The sequence below is a fragment of the Balearica regulorum genome, chromosome 14 (genome assembly GCF_011004875.1).
Source record: "Balearica regulorum gibbericeps isolate bBalReg1 chromosome 14, bBalReg1.pri, whole genome shotgun sequence".
Lineage (NCBI taxonomy): Eukaryota > Metazoa > Chordata > Aves > Gruiformes > Gruidae > Balearica > Balearica regulorum.
The window spans coordinates 16,524,275-16,540,407 of NC_046197.1; the positions used below are offsets into that span (position 1 = coordinate 16,524,275).

A 16,133-nucleotide genomic window follows, 5' to 3' on the forward strand; every position below is an offset into this window, starting at 1 on the left:
CCAGCCTTCCCCTTGGAAGCTGTAATTAAATTCCTCCGGGACAGCAGAGGCCAGGGTGCTGGTGGCCCAGGGATGCAGTGCATGTGTCGCGGGCACCTTGCAGACACTGCTTGCCAACGCCGCTTCATCTCACCATGTCTGTGTGAACTTCTTCCAGGGCGATCAAGGTCGAGATGGAGCCACTGGCCCCCCTGGTCCGCCAGGACCCCCAGGTGCCCGGGGGCCTCCCGGTGACACGGGAAAAGATGGCCCAAGAGGACCTCCGGGCCCCCCTGTAAGGATGGGAGATGCGCAGCGAGCACATGCCAGGGCAGTTCCCACCCCAGCGAGGGCGAGGAGAGTGAAGGGTGTCCCCTTCCACGGTGCTGCCACCCCAACCGCTGGGTCCCCAGCCTGAGCCACCGGTTGGGCTCTGATGGCCGCTCATATGGCAGAGCTTTGGGGCATGGGCCAAGGGAGCAGGAGGGGGCCTTCCATCTTCAGTTTTGGAGCAAAGAGCTGGACCTGCAGCAGATATTTGCAGGTGCTGGTTGTAACTTGGAAAGCCTGGAGGAGATCTCTTCCCCGATCTGTAGCCTTCAGCTGACCTGTTGCAAATCTCCAGATCACTGGCAATTTATTTAATTAAAAAAAAAAAAATAGGCTAAAACATAATGCTGCTGAACATTTTAATTATTGCTGAGCATTTTGGAGAATGAGGGGTAATCGTTTCAATGTTGGCGTTTTTATTTTTGCAGGGTTTCAAAGGTGAGCCAGGAGAGGACGGCCTCACGGTTAGTATTGCCCAGGAGCACCTGTGTGTGCGTGCCCCTCGCCCCCTTCGCTTTATATCACCTTTCAGCTCGCTGCAGCAAGTGGGTTTGTGTCGTTGCTTATGGAGGCCAAAAAAAGAAAAACCCATGGAAAATTATAGATGCCCAGAAATGGATGTTTGTCCAGGGGTACATGTGGCCTGGGGAGAAGAGCCCAGTCTTTGTCCCCTTGGCTCCTCTGGAAGGATGTGCTGCTCCTGTATCTCCACTTCTGCCCCTCTGAAGCCTCCTGGCATTGTAACTCCAATTCGCTAAGGTCTAGGTTGGATAAAAAGGCACTACTTATACATAAAATACACAAGCCAGAAGAGAATATTTATTATTTACTGGGAGCACAGAGAGCTTATGGCTGTATTTGTAAGGGAAGATGAGAAGTTGGCATCTGTGTCATTATTTTTCATGGGAATTAAAGTACTCCTGGAAATGTTTTTGTCCTGTTATACCCTATTGCTAAACAAGTATATTACTACTCTTATGTTCAACAGGGTGCCAGGGGACCTTTGGGACCAAAGGTGAGTAACAAGTAATTTCTTACCTGTCTAATTTTAACACAAATCCTTGAAATATTGCTGCGTAAGGGGGGTGGAGATGAACATACATATTTTGCACTGGACTTGCACTCATCTGTATTGATCGGGTACAAAATTTCTAAGGTATTGCATTAGCCATTGACTTGGAGCTGCTAATGTCTGAATGCATCACCTACTCAGTATCACCACCACTGCCCATGTTAAAACCTTGAAGTGGGGGTGGGGGGAGCCACAGGGGGCTGGAAGGAAGCTGGTGTGCTGTGGGAATGTGCTCCTTTCCATTTGGAAGGGGATAAAGATGATCAACACGAGCCAACTGTTTTAATTTTACAATTGATTCTGACTATCCATACAATTGGTCTTATTTTCTGTTATGTCCCTAAACTTCTTTCTCCTCTGTGTTTGTTGCTGTTGAAGGGTGAGCCTGGTATCCAAGGGAAAAAGGTAAAATGGTGATTTTTTTTTTTTTCCCCCCTTTGCTTTGCTCTGTGCTCAACTAGGGAAACCATTGCCATAGACCGATGGAGAAGCTATGGTCATGGCTGTCCATACGGAGCCCGCCCTTGTGTTCCCCAGGTTTTCTCACACATGCGACCCCAAAGCACGGGCACGGCTGTGCCTGCAGCCTGGTTTTCATTACCACAAGCAAGCCAGAAGCTGCAATCACATCTGCCCAATAGACAAAGACTAAAATAGCAAATGCCAAACAAAGCAGTAGGTCTTTGAGCCCTTTTGCTCCAATAATTCAAACTGAACCGAGAAGTGTCTGCAGGCTGTTGTCTGCCCAGGGGCCCCTGGGATGGGTTTTGAGGTTCCTGGGACGGGCATCGCCACGTAGCACCTTGGTCTCATGGGGATTGGCCACTCTCTTAAGGACAAGCACGCTGCTTGGGTTGGGCATTGAAGACTGCAGGAGATTCATGTGTGTGAGCTCTCCATGTTTTCTTCTGGTGGTACCATCAAGGAGTGGATAAATCACTGCCTTTAACTGAAGCCAAAGCACTGATAGGGCCGAGCCTCCCGCTCTTACTGCTTTGCCCCAAAACAGACGTGGCCATGGGTGTTTTTCAGGGCAGAATTCAGCTTTAAAAATTTCATAACTGACCAGTAAAATTAACTTCTTCAGCACCTACACAGTAGTTTTACTTCAGGACAACAATGAAGTGTGACAAATAAAACAAGAAAATCTCCTCCTGGCAGATGGGTATCATGGTGACATGTGATGAAGTCCATGAGGATGGGTGGAAGCTTGCAGGAGGTCTTTGGGACCCAGAAAGTCTAAATGGATTAAATACCTAATTTCTATTAAAAGTGGGAGAGGCCCTTCCCCGTGGCCTGCTCTAAACAAATTCTGGGATGTACCCATCCACCTCCCTGGGAGCAGGGGACCGTGCTGGAGCCTCCTGGGGTCCTTGTCACAGCTTTCCCCCGACCTCCTGCAAACCTGAGAGGGTCTCGGGTCTGTGCAGCACTCGATGGGGTCAAATGCAGTGTTGGATCCTAATGATCCTCTTTGTATTTCACTTTTTATATTTTATTTCATCAGGGTGATGAAGGGATCCCTGGGGAACCAGGACTTATGGGCCCTAAGGTATGTTCTGCTCTGTGTCCAGCTAATGTATGTGCTTGGCAGCATCTTTTGCTGTTTTCTTGGCATAGTATCACACCTGGGGCAGGTTGAGAAGCACAATTTCTCCCCTGACATGGAAAAAGAACAAAAATATGAGAATGAGAAGCATCACACCCCCCTCTGCCACAGTACGCCTGCCCAGAAGAAGTTTGCAAATGCAACTTGTTGACTATGGCAGAGGATTGCTATTTAGAGGCTCCTCTTGCAGAAGTAAATTGGGGAGTGCTGCTGGGGATGGCCCAGAGCCGGGGTTCGGGATGTGGGTTTGCACTGCCCAGATGTAGGGTGCAGCGGGCTCTCCGTGGGAGCCTTTTCCAGCCCCTGCGGTTTTGGGGCTAAGTCTGCAGCTGAACAAAATGGTTAAGCCTGAAAGCTTCGTTATTATCTCAAAACCTCCCCTTTTGCACCTAGGCAACGTGACATATTTCAGGCTAAAAGCAGAGCTTTGCTCGCTCGTGTATGTAAAAGTAAAGATAAAGCAAGACAATTCTAACCTGAAGAAACCTGCTCTCCATCCTACCCATATAGCATTTGTCTAAATTGACCTGTTTTCAGGGAGAAAAAGGAAGCACGGGTCCCAGAGGAGAAAACGGCACAGATGGCTTGCCAGGAGACAAGGTAAATAAAAGTCCATTAGCCGAGAACCTGGGCACAGCACTACTGAGGCAGAGGGTTTCAGCTGAGTAGGTGTTTTAAGCCTTTGCCTTCTAAAAGGCTCATAAAACGCCCAAACGGAAACAAAACAGGGGATGTTAAGAAGTAGTTTACCTTTTCCTGGTGATTTAATAAAAGCTGGATTCAAGCAGAGATCAGTATGAGTTTTTAAAATCGTCTCCTTGCATGTTTTTCATTCGATTGCCTCTTTTTTTCCCCAAGAGAGCTAAACCTCTGATCACATTTTGATCCCCTGAATTGATGGCTGCGGTATCGCTTCAAAGCCCCGAGCACTTACGTGCCGTCCTGTTCCGCTGCCCTTCGTATTGCCAAGAAATGCAATAAGACAGGCTTGGTATGTTACGTGGTGATGATGAGACCCGGACAGCACTCGTGGGGTGGTTTTTCCCCTCTCAGCTGCTTCTTATTTAGTAGGATCTGTATCCAGCCGCGTCTTCTGCATCGAACAGCCGTGGCTCCTTGTTGGGCAAGAAACTATATGACCAAGATGACTCTTAGCCATTATTTTTTTTCTAAAACCATAGTAGCAATGCTGGTTTGTTCCCCCTGGGGTCTGCTGAATTGAGTTTTCTTATGGAGAGTCTTTGTGTTTATACTTTTTTTTTTTTACTTTTTGGAGGGCTTTAATTTGGCCAGCAAAGGGATTTTCATGGGGAAAAGGTACATATTTTGAATCCTGAACTGAATTTCAGGTCACTGCTGTGAATGTGCTACAGCTTTCCAAAACTTCCCAATGTTCAAAAAAAAAAAAGGGGGGGGGAGGGGAGAAAGAAAATAGAAAAAAAAGGAGGGGAAAAAAAACAGGAAAAATTTGGCACAACCCTTTTCCTTAAACACGCCCTCAAAAATGGTTTAAACATGTCGACTGAAACTTTCCACATGCAAAATTCAGCCTAAAGCAAAGAGAGCGCCATGTGAAACTTCAGCACAAAGAGCTGGGTCTTGGCACGCTCGGAGCAGAGAGCGGAGCCAGGGAGCGGCGCGGCACATCGCCGGGACGGGGAGCTCAGCCCTGAGCGCGCCACTCCGCTCCCCTTGCGATGAGACGTTTTCTTACTGTCAACTATCTTGCACCGACGTTATTTTTTGCAAAATATATTTGCTCTGAAGTCCAATCTATCTTTGCTAGGGGTAGTTGTTCCTTGTTGATGCCACACTTTTTCTTAATCTAAAATGTATCTTGGCATCTCGTGTGGTTACAGTATTTATCAGATAAATATCCTATATTTTTCTTGGTCTCTTTGAACCAAAAATGTGATTTTGATTTTCAGGGTGAACCTGGTGAGAAGGGAGGAATCGGCTCCATTGGACCCCGGGTATGGATGTTCAGGGTTTTGTTTTTTCAGTTTGGAGTCGCGTATTTTCCCTCGACCTGAGCTGTTCCCCACTGCCTCTTTCTGCTTAGCCTGTGGTTGAATCACTTCTGGACCAGTTCAGGGCTAGAAAATAGAGATGGTGCATATTTAAACCAACCATTATGCAGGTACCAAACACTGCCGTGGGAAATAGCTCTGGGAAATGCAGTCAAGTCCCATTTTCTTATCAGCATCCTGTGACTCTATTTTTTTTTTATTACAAGAAGGAAGCTGTGAATAGGGTAATCAAGTCAGGATTTTGATGCACTTCTCAGTTACACAAATTTACGCCCTTTTGAGGTTCGGTTGGATGACAGTGACAGCTGTCAGACTAGGAGCTGATTAAATGGATGGTGTCTGTAAGGTGATAGTCCCCAGACACCCGAGTGTCAGGCCTTTGCTTTCATACCACCTGCTTCTCTGATGCTGCAAACGCTAAATAGGATTCATCCCCGGTTGCAGGGTCCCCCCGGCCTGAAAGGGGAACAAGGTGACACGGTAGTGATCGACTATGACGGCCGAATCCTGGACGCGCTCAAGGTAAGCCCCGTGCCAAGGCCGTGCCGATTCCTGTGGGTTAATGGGAAGGGACGGAACGACTGCTGAGCTCTGCCACGGTGACGTCGAGACACCGTGTCTGTCTCTGTCCTACTTCTCCTGCCTGAGATCTTGGTCTCAGCACAGAGCTGGCCGGCAGGGAAGAGCTTATTGCATCTGGGGGTTGAGGATATTTAGGGTGTACCGGCAAAAACGGTGCCAAAACTCGAGGCGGTGAACTCGGGCTCGTGGGACGAGGATGTGGGATGTGAGTTAATATTCTGCTGGTAAAAGCAACCCCGACTGTATTGGGTGACGTAGAAACACCGGATGCAACAAGTGTGATCAGCCAAATTACAGCTTAAAGACTGCCGGCTGCGGGGTGTTATTCCCAGGGCACGGCCGGGGCTGCGGTTTCACTGCGCGTCCTCTGAGCCGTTTTGTCCGCAAGCAGCGGTCGGGATGCGGGAGGAAGGGAAACGGCGCCCGAGCCCTAACCTGCCTGACCGAGCAGCACCCTGCCATTTTCATTAAGATTAAAGAAGCTGTATAGAATAAATACTTAATTACAGGCACATTTGAGAACCATCTTAATCGTTTTATAACAGGCTGCAGGGATACACAAAGTGATGGTAATTACCGTTTGCCAGATGTCTGCACGGCATGCAGCTTTGTGAGTGGAGTTTGTGGAGTGCGGTGGTTGCAGAGACTCCTCCAAACGTCTGGAGACTTCATCTGCTGGGCCCAGACCCACTCCTGCGTGCGGAGATCTAGGGGCACGTCATTGAACGTTGCTAATTTTGCTGTTTTCCTGCTTATTAACTGGTTTTGGTGTTTGCTCACTGACCTGTCTTGCAGACAGAGCTTTGGAAAGAGGTGGCTTTACACGGCTTCCAGTGCGATTAAATGTAACAGTATTTGAGTATGCAGTCATGGAAAAAAGGTGCTTGGGCATGTGATACGGTTTTGTTTTTCGCTCGAGCTAGACAATGAGTTTTGCTGTTTGAGGTAATTTGCAACTTGCAAATTATTTGTTCATCTTAAGGCAGTTCGTGGTTTCTGTGCCCAGCAGTGCCCCGGAAAAATACTCTCCTTAAGTGTGCAAGGTTCTCCTGCTGTCAGTGCTCGTGCAAACTCCTTCATTTCCCAGACCACCGAAGAGACCACCAGATTTGGGGCCACAACTCCAGCTAAAGGCATTTTACCTCTTAACACACATACTGCTGCGCCCATGCAGCCGGCCAGCTCCGGTTGTGTTTTCTTTTACGTGAACATCCCATGTCAGCTGAGCTCATCGCGGTGTTCGGGCGACCCCGGTCACACGAGTGTCCGTTGTAGCTCGTGGTTGGGAGCTGCTCCCAGCAGCACAGGGATGGTGTGCCACGTTCGTACCAGCTGTGCTCACGCCCAGTTTGTTTGCTGTGTTTCAGGGTTCACCGGGTCCCCCAGGGCCACCGGGCCCCCAAGGCGCTCCAGGTCCCAAGGTGAGCCCGACCTCTGCCATGCAGATGGTGTTTCCTAGCGAGCGGTGCGGTCGTTATCGGCTCTCCATGTAGCGAGTGCCTCCCAAGCCAAAATAAGATGGACGATGCTGGCTGCGGGGCTGAGACTATGCATGGTGAAGGAAATGCTGTTCAACACTTCCTTGGGCTGAGAAAGGAGGTTTTTGCAAAGAAGCCAAAATTTTGTTGGCCTTTCTTTGGTCTCAAGCCTCTTTCAGAGGATGCTGTCCCAGAAATGAATCCACTCCCAACTCCACACCTGACAGGTGAAATCCCGGCCCCTCCGAGATTCCTTCATTGCACGTGGCGGGAGGCAGACATAAATGGGAGCAGCAGTTGCGAGGAGGGGCTGGCGGTCCCAAACACTGTGCCAAGCCGCCCTCCATCCCGTCCTCCCCGTGCATTTCTTGCTGCCCCAGCACCGTGCCCAACCTGGACCGCACTGTCCTTCTGCTTCACAAGCAATAGCCGGTAACCTGCAGTCAGCCGTAGCTCCTTTAAAGGGATAACTTAACTTGCAGAAAAGCCTCTCTTGGAAGAACGGGATGGGGCAGGATTTCGGTGCCTGTTGAGGTCTCCGTGTCACCCAAATTTGGATGAGCTGGTAATGCTGGAACATCACTGAAACCTCCTTGCCATTGCTCCTGAGCCTGGCAATTCCAAACCCATAACCGCAACGGTTGATACAGATGAATAACTCATTTCCTTGCAAAATGCTTTATTGATTTAACTTACCGTGGGCTCCCTTTTTTTGTGTCGCTTCAGGGAGAGCTGGGCTTGCCGGGTCCGCCTGGACTGGACGGTGAAAAGGTGCGTGGGGTGTGGCTGGATCGAGCGAGACCTTGCAGGATCAGAGCTGAACAGGAGTTTGCTGTGTGTCCGTGATGGCTGTTGCTGTGAAAAGCAAATCTCAGCCTGCCAGGAACAGGCTCTGCCCCGTGATGTTCAGCTGCATCTCCTTGAATTAATCGCCCTTTGCCTATGCCCCATGCCCAGCTATGAGGGAGCAGATGCTGCTCGTGGCCATGTCTGCTGAGCTTAAAGGGGCTCCTGTTACGAGCGGCTCATCAGACACCGTGTCAAATTTTGTCATAAACCCTCCCAACCCTAAATGGCCGCGATTCCTGCTGCGGCCCAGCCAAAGTGGCGTATGTGAGTTTTAATGTTAAAACATGTTTTCGTGAGCTTGTGCTGCCATATGGAGAGAAACAGTGGAAAGGCAGAAATGGTTGTGGTGGGTTTGGTAGGGGTTTTTTTTTTTTAACAGTTTTCTCCTAACCAAGTTGTTTTCTGTAAACTTCCAGGGTCCCAAAGGAGCGAAGGGTGACCAGGGCAGCGTGGGGATCACGGGACAGAAAGGGGAAACAGGAGAAATGGGCTTATCAGGGCCACCGGTACGTCCCTCCTTCTGTCCTGCATGTCTGCTGCTCGGTCCTTTAATGCACAGATTTCTGCAAATGCTGGGGATGTGGCCGGGTTTGCTGACCTAAGCGATGGCCTGCCTACACCGCGTTACTGCGGAGCTGGAGGATGTGGGAGCTTTGAATTTTCTTTGCTAATGATGATGATAATGGCTTATTCAGAAGGTGATCTAAGCCAGTAGCAAGGAGGAGAAAATCTTTTCTCAAAGTCCTCTGGGGATGAACATGAGCTTTGGTTGGGCCAAGACTGGAGTTTAGGGGAAGACAAATGTGGTTTTCTTTCTTGTTTTTCTTCCCTGGAAGATGGACCGCATCACCGTTACACTTTTATCTTTTAGGGAGCAGAAGGGCCAAAAGGAGACAAAGGAGAAAAAGGAGACACCGGGTCACCGTGTTTGCAGAATAATCACGTAAGATCTCGGCAACATGAAGCCTCTTCTGCGACACGGGGTCTGGTGAAGCCGGGGGGTGCGGGCTGGAGCCGCTGTTTCCATATCCATCAGTGTAGCAGAGAGGAGCAAAACCCAGCTGATTTCTACAAGAATTTTCAGATGCATCTGAATGGGGTCTATGGGTCGGGGAAGGACACTTTGCACACTCGGCACTACGAAGTTACTTTAGATTTTGCATTGATGGTTGAGATATTGGATGCTGCTGTTATAATCCTGTTTTGTTCTAAAAACATACTGGGCTCCTTGCAGTTTTATAGGATTGCTGCATCTTTTTTTCCTTATTCACGCCTTTTGCTTAAAAGAAAACCTGGTGGGTTTTGATAGGTTTTTTATTAATGAGAGTTTTTTAATACTAATTTTATTCTGTGATTATTTTTTTAATCAAAAAGGGTGGTTTCCTCTGACCTGTGTAGAAAATTGCATCTTTTTCCAATACATCCCTTTTGCAACTGGCAAATACACGGAGTAGCGTGGGTCACGCCTCTCACTTCAGAGGCTAGCTTGCTTCACGTGCTTATTAAAATTCATTTCTTTATAAATCCTACAAGCAATTCTTTGATTAGCAGATATTTTTATTCAAGCCATTAACTCAGAGGACATTAAATGATGATTCTGGGCCATGTGAGGTTTCCACTCCCGAATTGTCTTCTCTCTGTGCCCAGCCCCATTAACATGCTGTTTAATTCCCTTCTGCAGATCATACCTGAGCCCGGCCCCCCCGGATTACCCGGCCCTATGGTAGGACTCTGGAAAACAGCTCGTGCGGTTGAGCATTGCTGCGCATTTGTTATCGCACGTGATTAGCTAAGAACAAGAGGCATTCGCTCTGTTTAATCGTTGTGGGTTGCTGTGAATCTGGAAAAAAAATCAGGGATCAGCTACAGCGTTAGGTGCTGTCTTTGGAGAGGCAGAAGCCCCTGATTTAGGAGAGTATATCGGCGTTTGTGGCACGTTTTGCAAATATTCAAGTTGCTCCGTGGCGTGGGGAAAAGATAGAGCCTTGTGGGATGGGAAAACCTGTTCCCCCCATGATGGTGTCTGTATTCCCACAAATTTGCCCAAGTCAGTAAGTTTTTTGCCATCAATTGCAGCGGGAGAGCAGACGGGTGGTGATGGAACACACGGAGCATTTTTGATGCAGATGTCTGAGGTGTTTGGTACCTACGATGCTCCAAAAGGCTGAGGAGCTGTCAGGGGCATCAGGAGGGTGAGGATGGGTCAGGATGCCTCTGCTGTGGCCAAGAGGCACCTTGAGAGATGGCGCTTTAAAACCAGGCAGATTTCCAGGCGGCGTTTGTAACCCGGGAGGTGTCCCCTGCCCCGGCTCAGAGGGCTGTGGTGGCACGGTGCTGGTCTCCGGAGCTGTGGCCGTCACTTGCTTCAGCAAAGCTCTTGCAGGGCTCGCTCCCCAAAGCTCATGTTGCAGAGCTTTATTGTCGCATGTTATGCAGTGCGGTCCTTTTCGGTTCCTCCTCCCCCTGATTTGACGTTGGAGAACCAAATAAACTGCCACCTGTCTTGAAAAGAAATATTTGGTCGTTGTCAGCCTGTAATTTGAGCAAGAAATGGTTTGAGAAGCAAACTTGGGGCTTGTCTTTTAAATTCTAGTTTTCAAATGCACCATTGTCTTTCCCACAGGGTCCTCCAGGAATCCAGGGGCCTAAAGTAAGTCAATAAATTAAATGTCACCCACTGTTTCCAGGCTGCCAGTGCATTATTTACAGGCTCACAAAGGCCTGTCAGCTCTGGGGACTGATTTTTTTTTTGTCACTGTTTGTGACAACACATCCCTTGGTTGTGCTGTTCAGCAGTTGGCGTTTTGGAAAACAAGCCGTTTTTCCTTCCAAACACATTTACAATGTTAAATCCTCCTCCAGCGTGGAGTCTTGAGGGCCAGCAGCACATGCGAGTCAGGGTTTCCAAACCCGCAGGCTTAAACCTATATTTTCAACTATTTTCTTTTATGGTCCAGTCAAGAGGACAACATTAATGGAGCGCGGGTATAAGCATCCCAGCGATGTGGTAGGAGGTGGTGGATGCGTGGGGTGGCCGTTCCAGGCAGAGCTGCCAGGTCGTCTTGGTTGATTCCGTTTGATTTATGCAGGGCTTGGACGGTGCAAAGGGAGAAAAAGGTGACAGCGGTGAGAAGGGGGACCACGGTGACGCTGGACCCACTGTGAGTCCTTTTCCCGTATCTCGTTTCTAGTCGTTGACAGAAACCTGCCCTACAGCACCCATCCCCATGCCTTGGTTCTTTTTTCCTTAAGGGTCTCCCCGGTGCTCCAGGGCTCATTGGTTTACCCGGTACCAAAGGAGAGAAGGTAATCATCAGCGTGGGAAAGGAGCGGTGACGTTGCGGTCTGATCCTAAAATAGGGGCTGATAAAATCCCTGTGCGGGGGGCGCAGCCAGAAGCGCAGAGTGGGGCTCAGCAGCACCATCCCGATGCGTGGCGAGGAGCTCCCTTTGAGTCCCAGGGGCTGTCAGGCAAGCCCGTGCTGTCGCTACCGTAGTATTTCACCAAATGGATATAAGTTTGCCTGCAGCACCAAATTTAATGTCTTAATTTTTATTTTTACAACTGCAGGGAAAGCCGGGGGAGCCAGGATTGGACGTGAGTATGGAAAGCATTAATTGTGATACGTAGAAACATGAACAGCATGCACGTAAAGGCCATCAAATTGCTTGAGATTGTTGGAAAAATAAGTAGCTAACACTGTATAGAGTGGTCTCCCTCAAACACGGCGCCTGCAGAACAAAGTCTGTAGGAAAGGGCTGAATTCAGGCTGGTTGCCAGACCACTTCCACTGCACAGTGGTAACTGCTCAGTTCAAGATGCCATGGGGGTTTCCCTTTCCAGTTGAGAATATTTGTATCAGATTCAGCAAAATTCTGTAATAGCTATAATATTACTGGGGTACAGTAAAGCAATTTCCCAAGAAATTGCTGACATACCAAGTCAACAGGGAGAAAATTCTGTATTCTTCACCATGGGAGGATGGGTTGATTGCTGGAGATTGCTCACGTTGAACTGAGATGCTGGGACATTCGCACGCTGAACTTACAAACCTTTGTTTTCTTTTCCACCTAAAAATTGTCATGAATAGGGTTTCCCAGGTCTCAGAGGAGAAAAAGGAGAGAGAAGCGAAAGAGGTGAGAAGGTGAGTGGGTCATGGCTATAGAGATGCTCGTGGGGGCAGCTCGGGCCGCTCTTTTTGGCAGGCAGCGATGCCTGCCCTGGGCGCAGGTTCCCTCTCCAGCCTGGCAGCGTTTCTCGGGTCGCTGCTGTACGGCCAGTGCCGCGGCACGCGTATCTGCACGGCCCCAGCGTAGGGCAGGACGTGCGGTTAATGCCTGCCCACCTGGAAGTGCTTTCTGCACGCCTGTCCCCTCCCGGCACAGCCGTTGTGGGGAAATGGAGCAGCCTGGCGGCTCAAGGTTGTGAAGAATCGCTAGTTTTGGTTTCTGGACCTTGAAAATGGATCCAAGGCAAAGGTTTTGTTACAGGGATCCTTAAATTAAAGAGGTGTCCAGCTGAGCCTGGGGCAGCGGCTGGAAGCTGGTGCTCCTCCTTACTGTTAGATGCCAACCTGGTTTCTAGCTGAAACTGGTGACTTAGCTATTCTGTTATAAAATTAGCTATTAAAGTAACTCTACCCAGCTTTAATTGAAGATTTTCACAGTGATTTAATTACTCAGTTGAGGTTACGCTACTGCAAGCGTCCCTACTCCGGGGACTCCGGCAAGTGCTGTGCGAGGTAAAGCTGAGGTGTCACCCCTCCTGCTCCTGATGTTTTCCTGCTGCATCAACAGGGTGAGCGAGGAATACCAGGGAGAAAAGGAGCCAAAGGGCAGAAGGGGGAACCAGGCCCCCCCGGACTGGATCAGCCTTGTCCCGTGGTACGTCCTTTATTTCGCTCATCCTAAGCGTGGGTTGCCGGAACTGAAAAGGGACCGTGGCTTTGTAGCCAGGGAAAGGGAAGGGAGGGTTTGGTAGTTCTTTATTTCGCAGTAAATCAGAGCAGATGGTTATTGTTTTCTCACTTTTCTTAATGGTTGGTTTTATCTGCACTGCTGGAAGTTCACTGCTTGCTGTAAGGGCTCCTCTCTGGCCAGATGGGAGAAAGCCACAGCAGTAAAAATAAAGAATCTTTGTGTAAAGACCTTCTTATTGTAGTCGGGAACAATGGGCTTCAATAACACTCTTCAGAAGATAGTGTGCCTTGGTGAGGCTGCCAGCACGGCTTTTGAGTACATCTGAAATTGGGGAGTTGCTCCGTGCAGTGGATGCGAGGCGATTTGAAAACAACGTCGGCTCCATCCCTTCATCTCTGCAAAGCGAGCGAGGGATGAGCCCGGCTCTTGCTCTGCCGTGTGGGGAAGCAGGTCGGAGCTGATAGCATCTTGGTACTGCCAAAGATAAGTGATGCATGAGCTGGAGCTCCCCAGGCTGCCAAGAAATGCCTCTGGGAGAAGAGACCTGCCTGTGTTTCTCCCCAATAGCAGCTCGCGGCTCAGATCTGTCCCTTCTCAGACGCGTCCTGGGCTGCTGCCGTGCAGTGCGTACATGAGGCTTTCCAGGAAACCCTGGGGGTTTGAGCCTGAGGAAGCTGGATCTCCCCAGTCCATGTACAAGAGCCTCTTGTTCCTTTGGTAGGGCCCAGGGGGAAAAAAAAAAAAATCTATACTGGTTTAGAAGAAGTTAGCTGGTTAGCTGGCCTGGTAAAATGTACCTCCTTTTCATCACTATTTTTCATGTAATGACTAAAACCAGAAAGATCCTTTCTCTAAAATGCAGGATGAGAGTGTGATTTGTATCAACTATTGAACTAAAACTACTTAAATGTAGCTGTTAGCCTCTAGTTCGGCTGCACCTAACTAGTCGTGCCAGGTACCTGCTCCAAAAAAGACATTTCTTTTCTAAACGTGTGACTTTTTCTCACCCCGCCAGCACAGCTATGGCAAAGCTGTCGTATAGCTCCGCTATACCAGCAAAAAGCTCCTTCAGTCAATAGGCTTTATTTTGCTTGGAGACTGAATGCGAACTGTGATTAATTATTTCATTTCTGATGGATTACCTTTCCTCCCTCAACATGCTGGATGATTTAACCCCCATCTTTTTCACTGCGCCGTTACAAACGTGAATCTCTGGTTTGTGTATAGAAGATCTTTCCCAGATGACAGACTCTACACGCCTGGGAACTCCCTACCATAAACCAACTCTGCTGACTTGCTGTGTCATCAGAAATGGAGGTGTAAAGTTCTGGACCTCTCCTCCTCCGCTGAAACACGGGTGTCTGTCTGAGTAACTCTCGTGTCCTTTCTCGTTCCCAACAAGCAGTTATTTTTTCAAACAGGGAGATCGTAGCATTGCAGGCAGCAAAGGGGACCCAGGTTTACCAGACCTGGCCGGGGTGAGCATGCCCTGCCCTTTGGTGTACAGTATCTGCTCTTTCTTTCTTGCATGGCTTGTGTGTGTGTTTCTGCTGTGGCCAAGCCCCGTCCCGAGGAGCGAATCCCTCCAGGGAGAGGAAGGACACAAGGCAGCGGAGCTGGAACAAGACTCCTTCACTTTGGCACTGAGAAGGACACCAGTGTGTTGTGCCTTCTCCCTCCCGGTTAAAATTACTTTAGAGAAGGAGCGTAAGCAATGGGAGATCACGTAGGGGATGCTTGTCCCTTTATGGTAACAGATGCTAAAAATTAGTCCTGGTTTCTATCAGCACCTATGGCCCAGTTTGGTTCGTAGAATCACAGAATGGTTTGGGTTGGAGGGGACCTCAAAGATCATCTAGTCCCACCCTGTTGGTGCCTGTGCTGCTGCAGCCCTGTGAGTCTGATTCCCAGCTGGGTTGTGAAAACCCTTCCCCAAAGGAGCAGCCGGTTCTGCGGAGCGGGGCTCACCGGCGCCCTGGGCGTTGCTGTGTCAGCACGTAGCTCTGCCCGCAGAGCTCAGGTTGGAGTCTGACGATTACACGGGAAGGTTCGTGCTCCGCTCCCTGAAAGGGCTCTGCACGACTAGCTAAAAGAGGTCATTGTTTTATTTTCAGTTTTTTAACCATAGAAAATGCTGCATGTTAGATGATTTGCAGTTGTCTTCAGAGAAACAAAAGGGCAGTGAGCTGTCTCTCTTCCAAAAAGTTAAATTACTTTCATATGTGTCAAAGAAACCAATTACTAGCAGCAGGCGTGCTTCAACTCTCCGTATTTACTCCCCAGAGATGTTGTCTTTACCAAGTATCTCCCATCTTAACTATATAGAAAACACCAGACCTATCTGTATGGAAGGCATTGTAAACTGCAGTAGGTGGTTTCTCCGATACGTAACCACTACGCGACTAGTTAGTAAAGCACTTGCACATCTTCCCGCGTACGTATGCGAGGGTTAGTTGCGTGGTGGCTGGGAGCGTTGTCTTCGTTCTCCACCCCACCGAGCGGTGGAGGCTTGCAGGGCTCTCGGCGATGGCTTTCAGTCCAGGAGCATGAGCCTTACGCACAGGTTGCAAAGCTCTCTTTAAGTTGACAAGTCATTTTGGAATTACTCCAGTGAGACCTGGTAGAAAGGCGTGGAGTTTTAGGATGGCCAAAATAAGTATTTTGAGCACACGGGAAGGAGAAAAAGCCCAGGGCAGAAATGAACCCCGTGACCGTGGGTGTTCAGAAGCGCTTTAGCAGCGGATCGGGGTCTTTCCGGGTCAAACAACTGCTCTGCGCCTTGTCCCCTCTACCCTTCGCCCTCAGGGAATGCTGGCAAATGTAAGAGTTGCATGTTTGTGTTTTTTTATGAATAGTTATGGACCAAAATATTTACTGGTGTCAGCAGAAGAAAAGTGTATGTTTTCTAACTAATGTTACAGGAAAGCATGTGAAAATAACTTGACCTGTTACACTACGAGTAGCTGGAGAGGGTAACCTTACGTCACTGCATCTGTTTTATTGGGCATAGGCTATTTTACATATAAAATCAATACAGAATACAAAAAATGTGATGACTGACATTTACAGTAAAAAATGTAAAAATGCATTTTGACCTATATTTGCACTAGCAGTTGTCTCCGCTGCGTACGCATCCTCGTGGCTTCCCACCCCTAGTTAATTTGGAGGTGGCTCTGAGGGGAGGGTCAGTGCATGTGTGCTCTCTGTAGCTCTACATGCAGAAATTCATGCAATCAGAGATCCAAGAGCCTAAAAAAAAAATCCAGCATCAGAAAAGGCAGCTG

At 48.9% G+C, this 16,133-nt stretch overlaps 2 protein-coding genes across 3 annotated transcripts in view; one reads left to right on the forward strand and one right to left on the reverse strand.

Annotated features, from left to right (window-relative positions):
- The window catches only part of COL23A1 (collagen type XXIII alpha 1 chain), a 194,590-nt gene that overhangs the window by 168,444 nt on the left and 10,013 nt on the right, over positions 1-16,133 (forward strand). Inside the window, exons 9-27 of the mRNA XM_075766536.1 lie at positions 158-274; positions 738-773; positions 1,298-1,324; positions 1,760-1,786; positions 2,889-2,933; positions 3,528-3,590; positions 4,919-4,963; positions 5,465-5,542; positions 6,970-7,023; positions 7,807-7,851; positions 8,346-8,435; positions 8,801-8,872; positions 9,611-9,652; positions 10,553-10,579; positions 11,019-11,090; positions 11,182-11,235; positions 11,501-11,527; positions 12,021-12,074; positions 12,727-12,813. Of these exons, the coding sequence (XP_075622651.1) occupies positions 158-274; positions 738-773; positions 1,298-1,324; positions 1,760-1,786; positions 2,889-2,933; positions 3,528-3,590; positions 4,919-4,963; positions 5,465-5,542; positions 6,970-7,023; positions 7,807-7,851; positions 8,346-8,435; positions 8,801-8,872; positions 9,611-9,652; positions 10,553-10,579; positions 11,019-11,090; positions 11,182-11,235; positions 11,501-11,527; positions 12,021-12,074; positions 12,727-12,813 (1,062 nt within the window). The remainder of the gene's footprint in view (positions 1-157; positions 275-737; positions 774-1,297; positions 1,325-1,759; positions 1,787-2,888; positions 2,934-3,527; positions 3,591-4,918; positions 4,964-5,464; positions 5,543-6,969; positions 7,024-7,806; positions 7,852-8,345; positions 8,436-8,800; positions 8,873-9,610; positions 9,653-10,552; positions 10,580-11,018; positions 11,091-11,181; positions 11,236-11,500; positions 11,528-12,020; positions 12,075-12,726; positions 12,814-16,133) is intronic.
- The window catches only part of HNRNPAB (heterogeneous nuclear ribonucleoprotein A/B), a 30,790-nt gene continuing 30,484 nt past the window's right edge, over positions 15,828-16,133 (reverse strand). For both annotated transcript variants that reach the window (XM_075766535.1, XM_075766531.1), the window contains one exon: positions 15,828-16,098. The gene's annotated coding sequence lies outside the window, so the exon portion shown is untranslated. The remainder of the gene's footprint in view (positions 16,099-16,133) is intronic.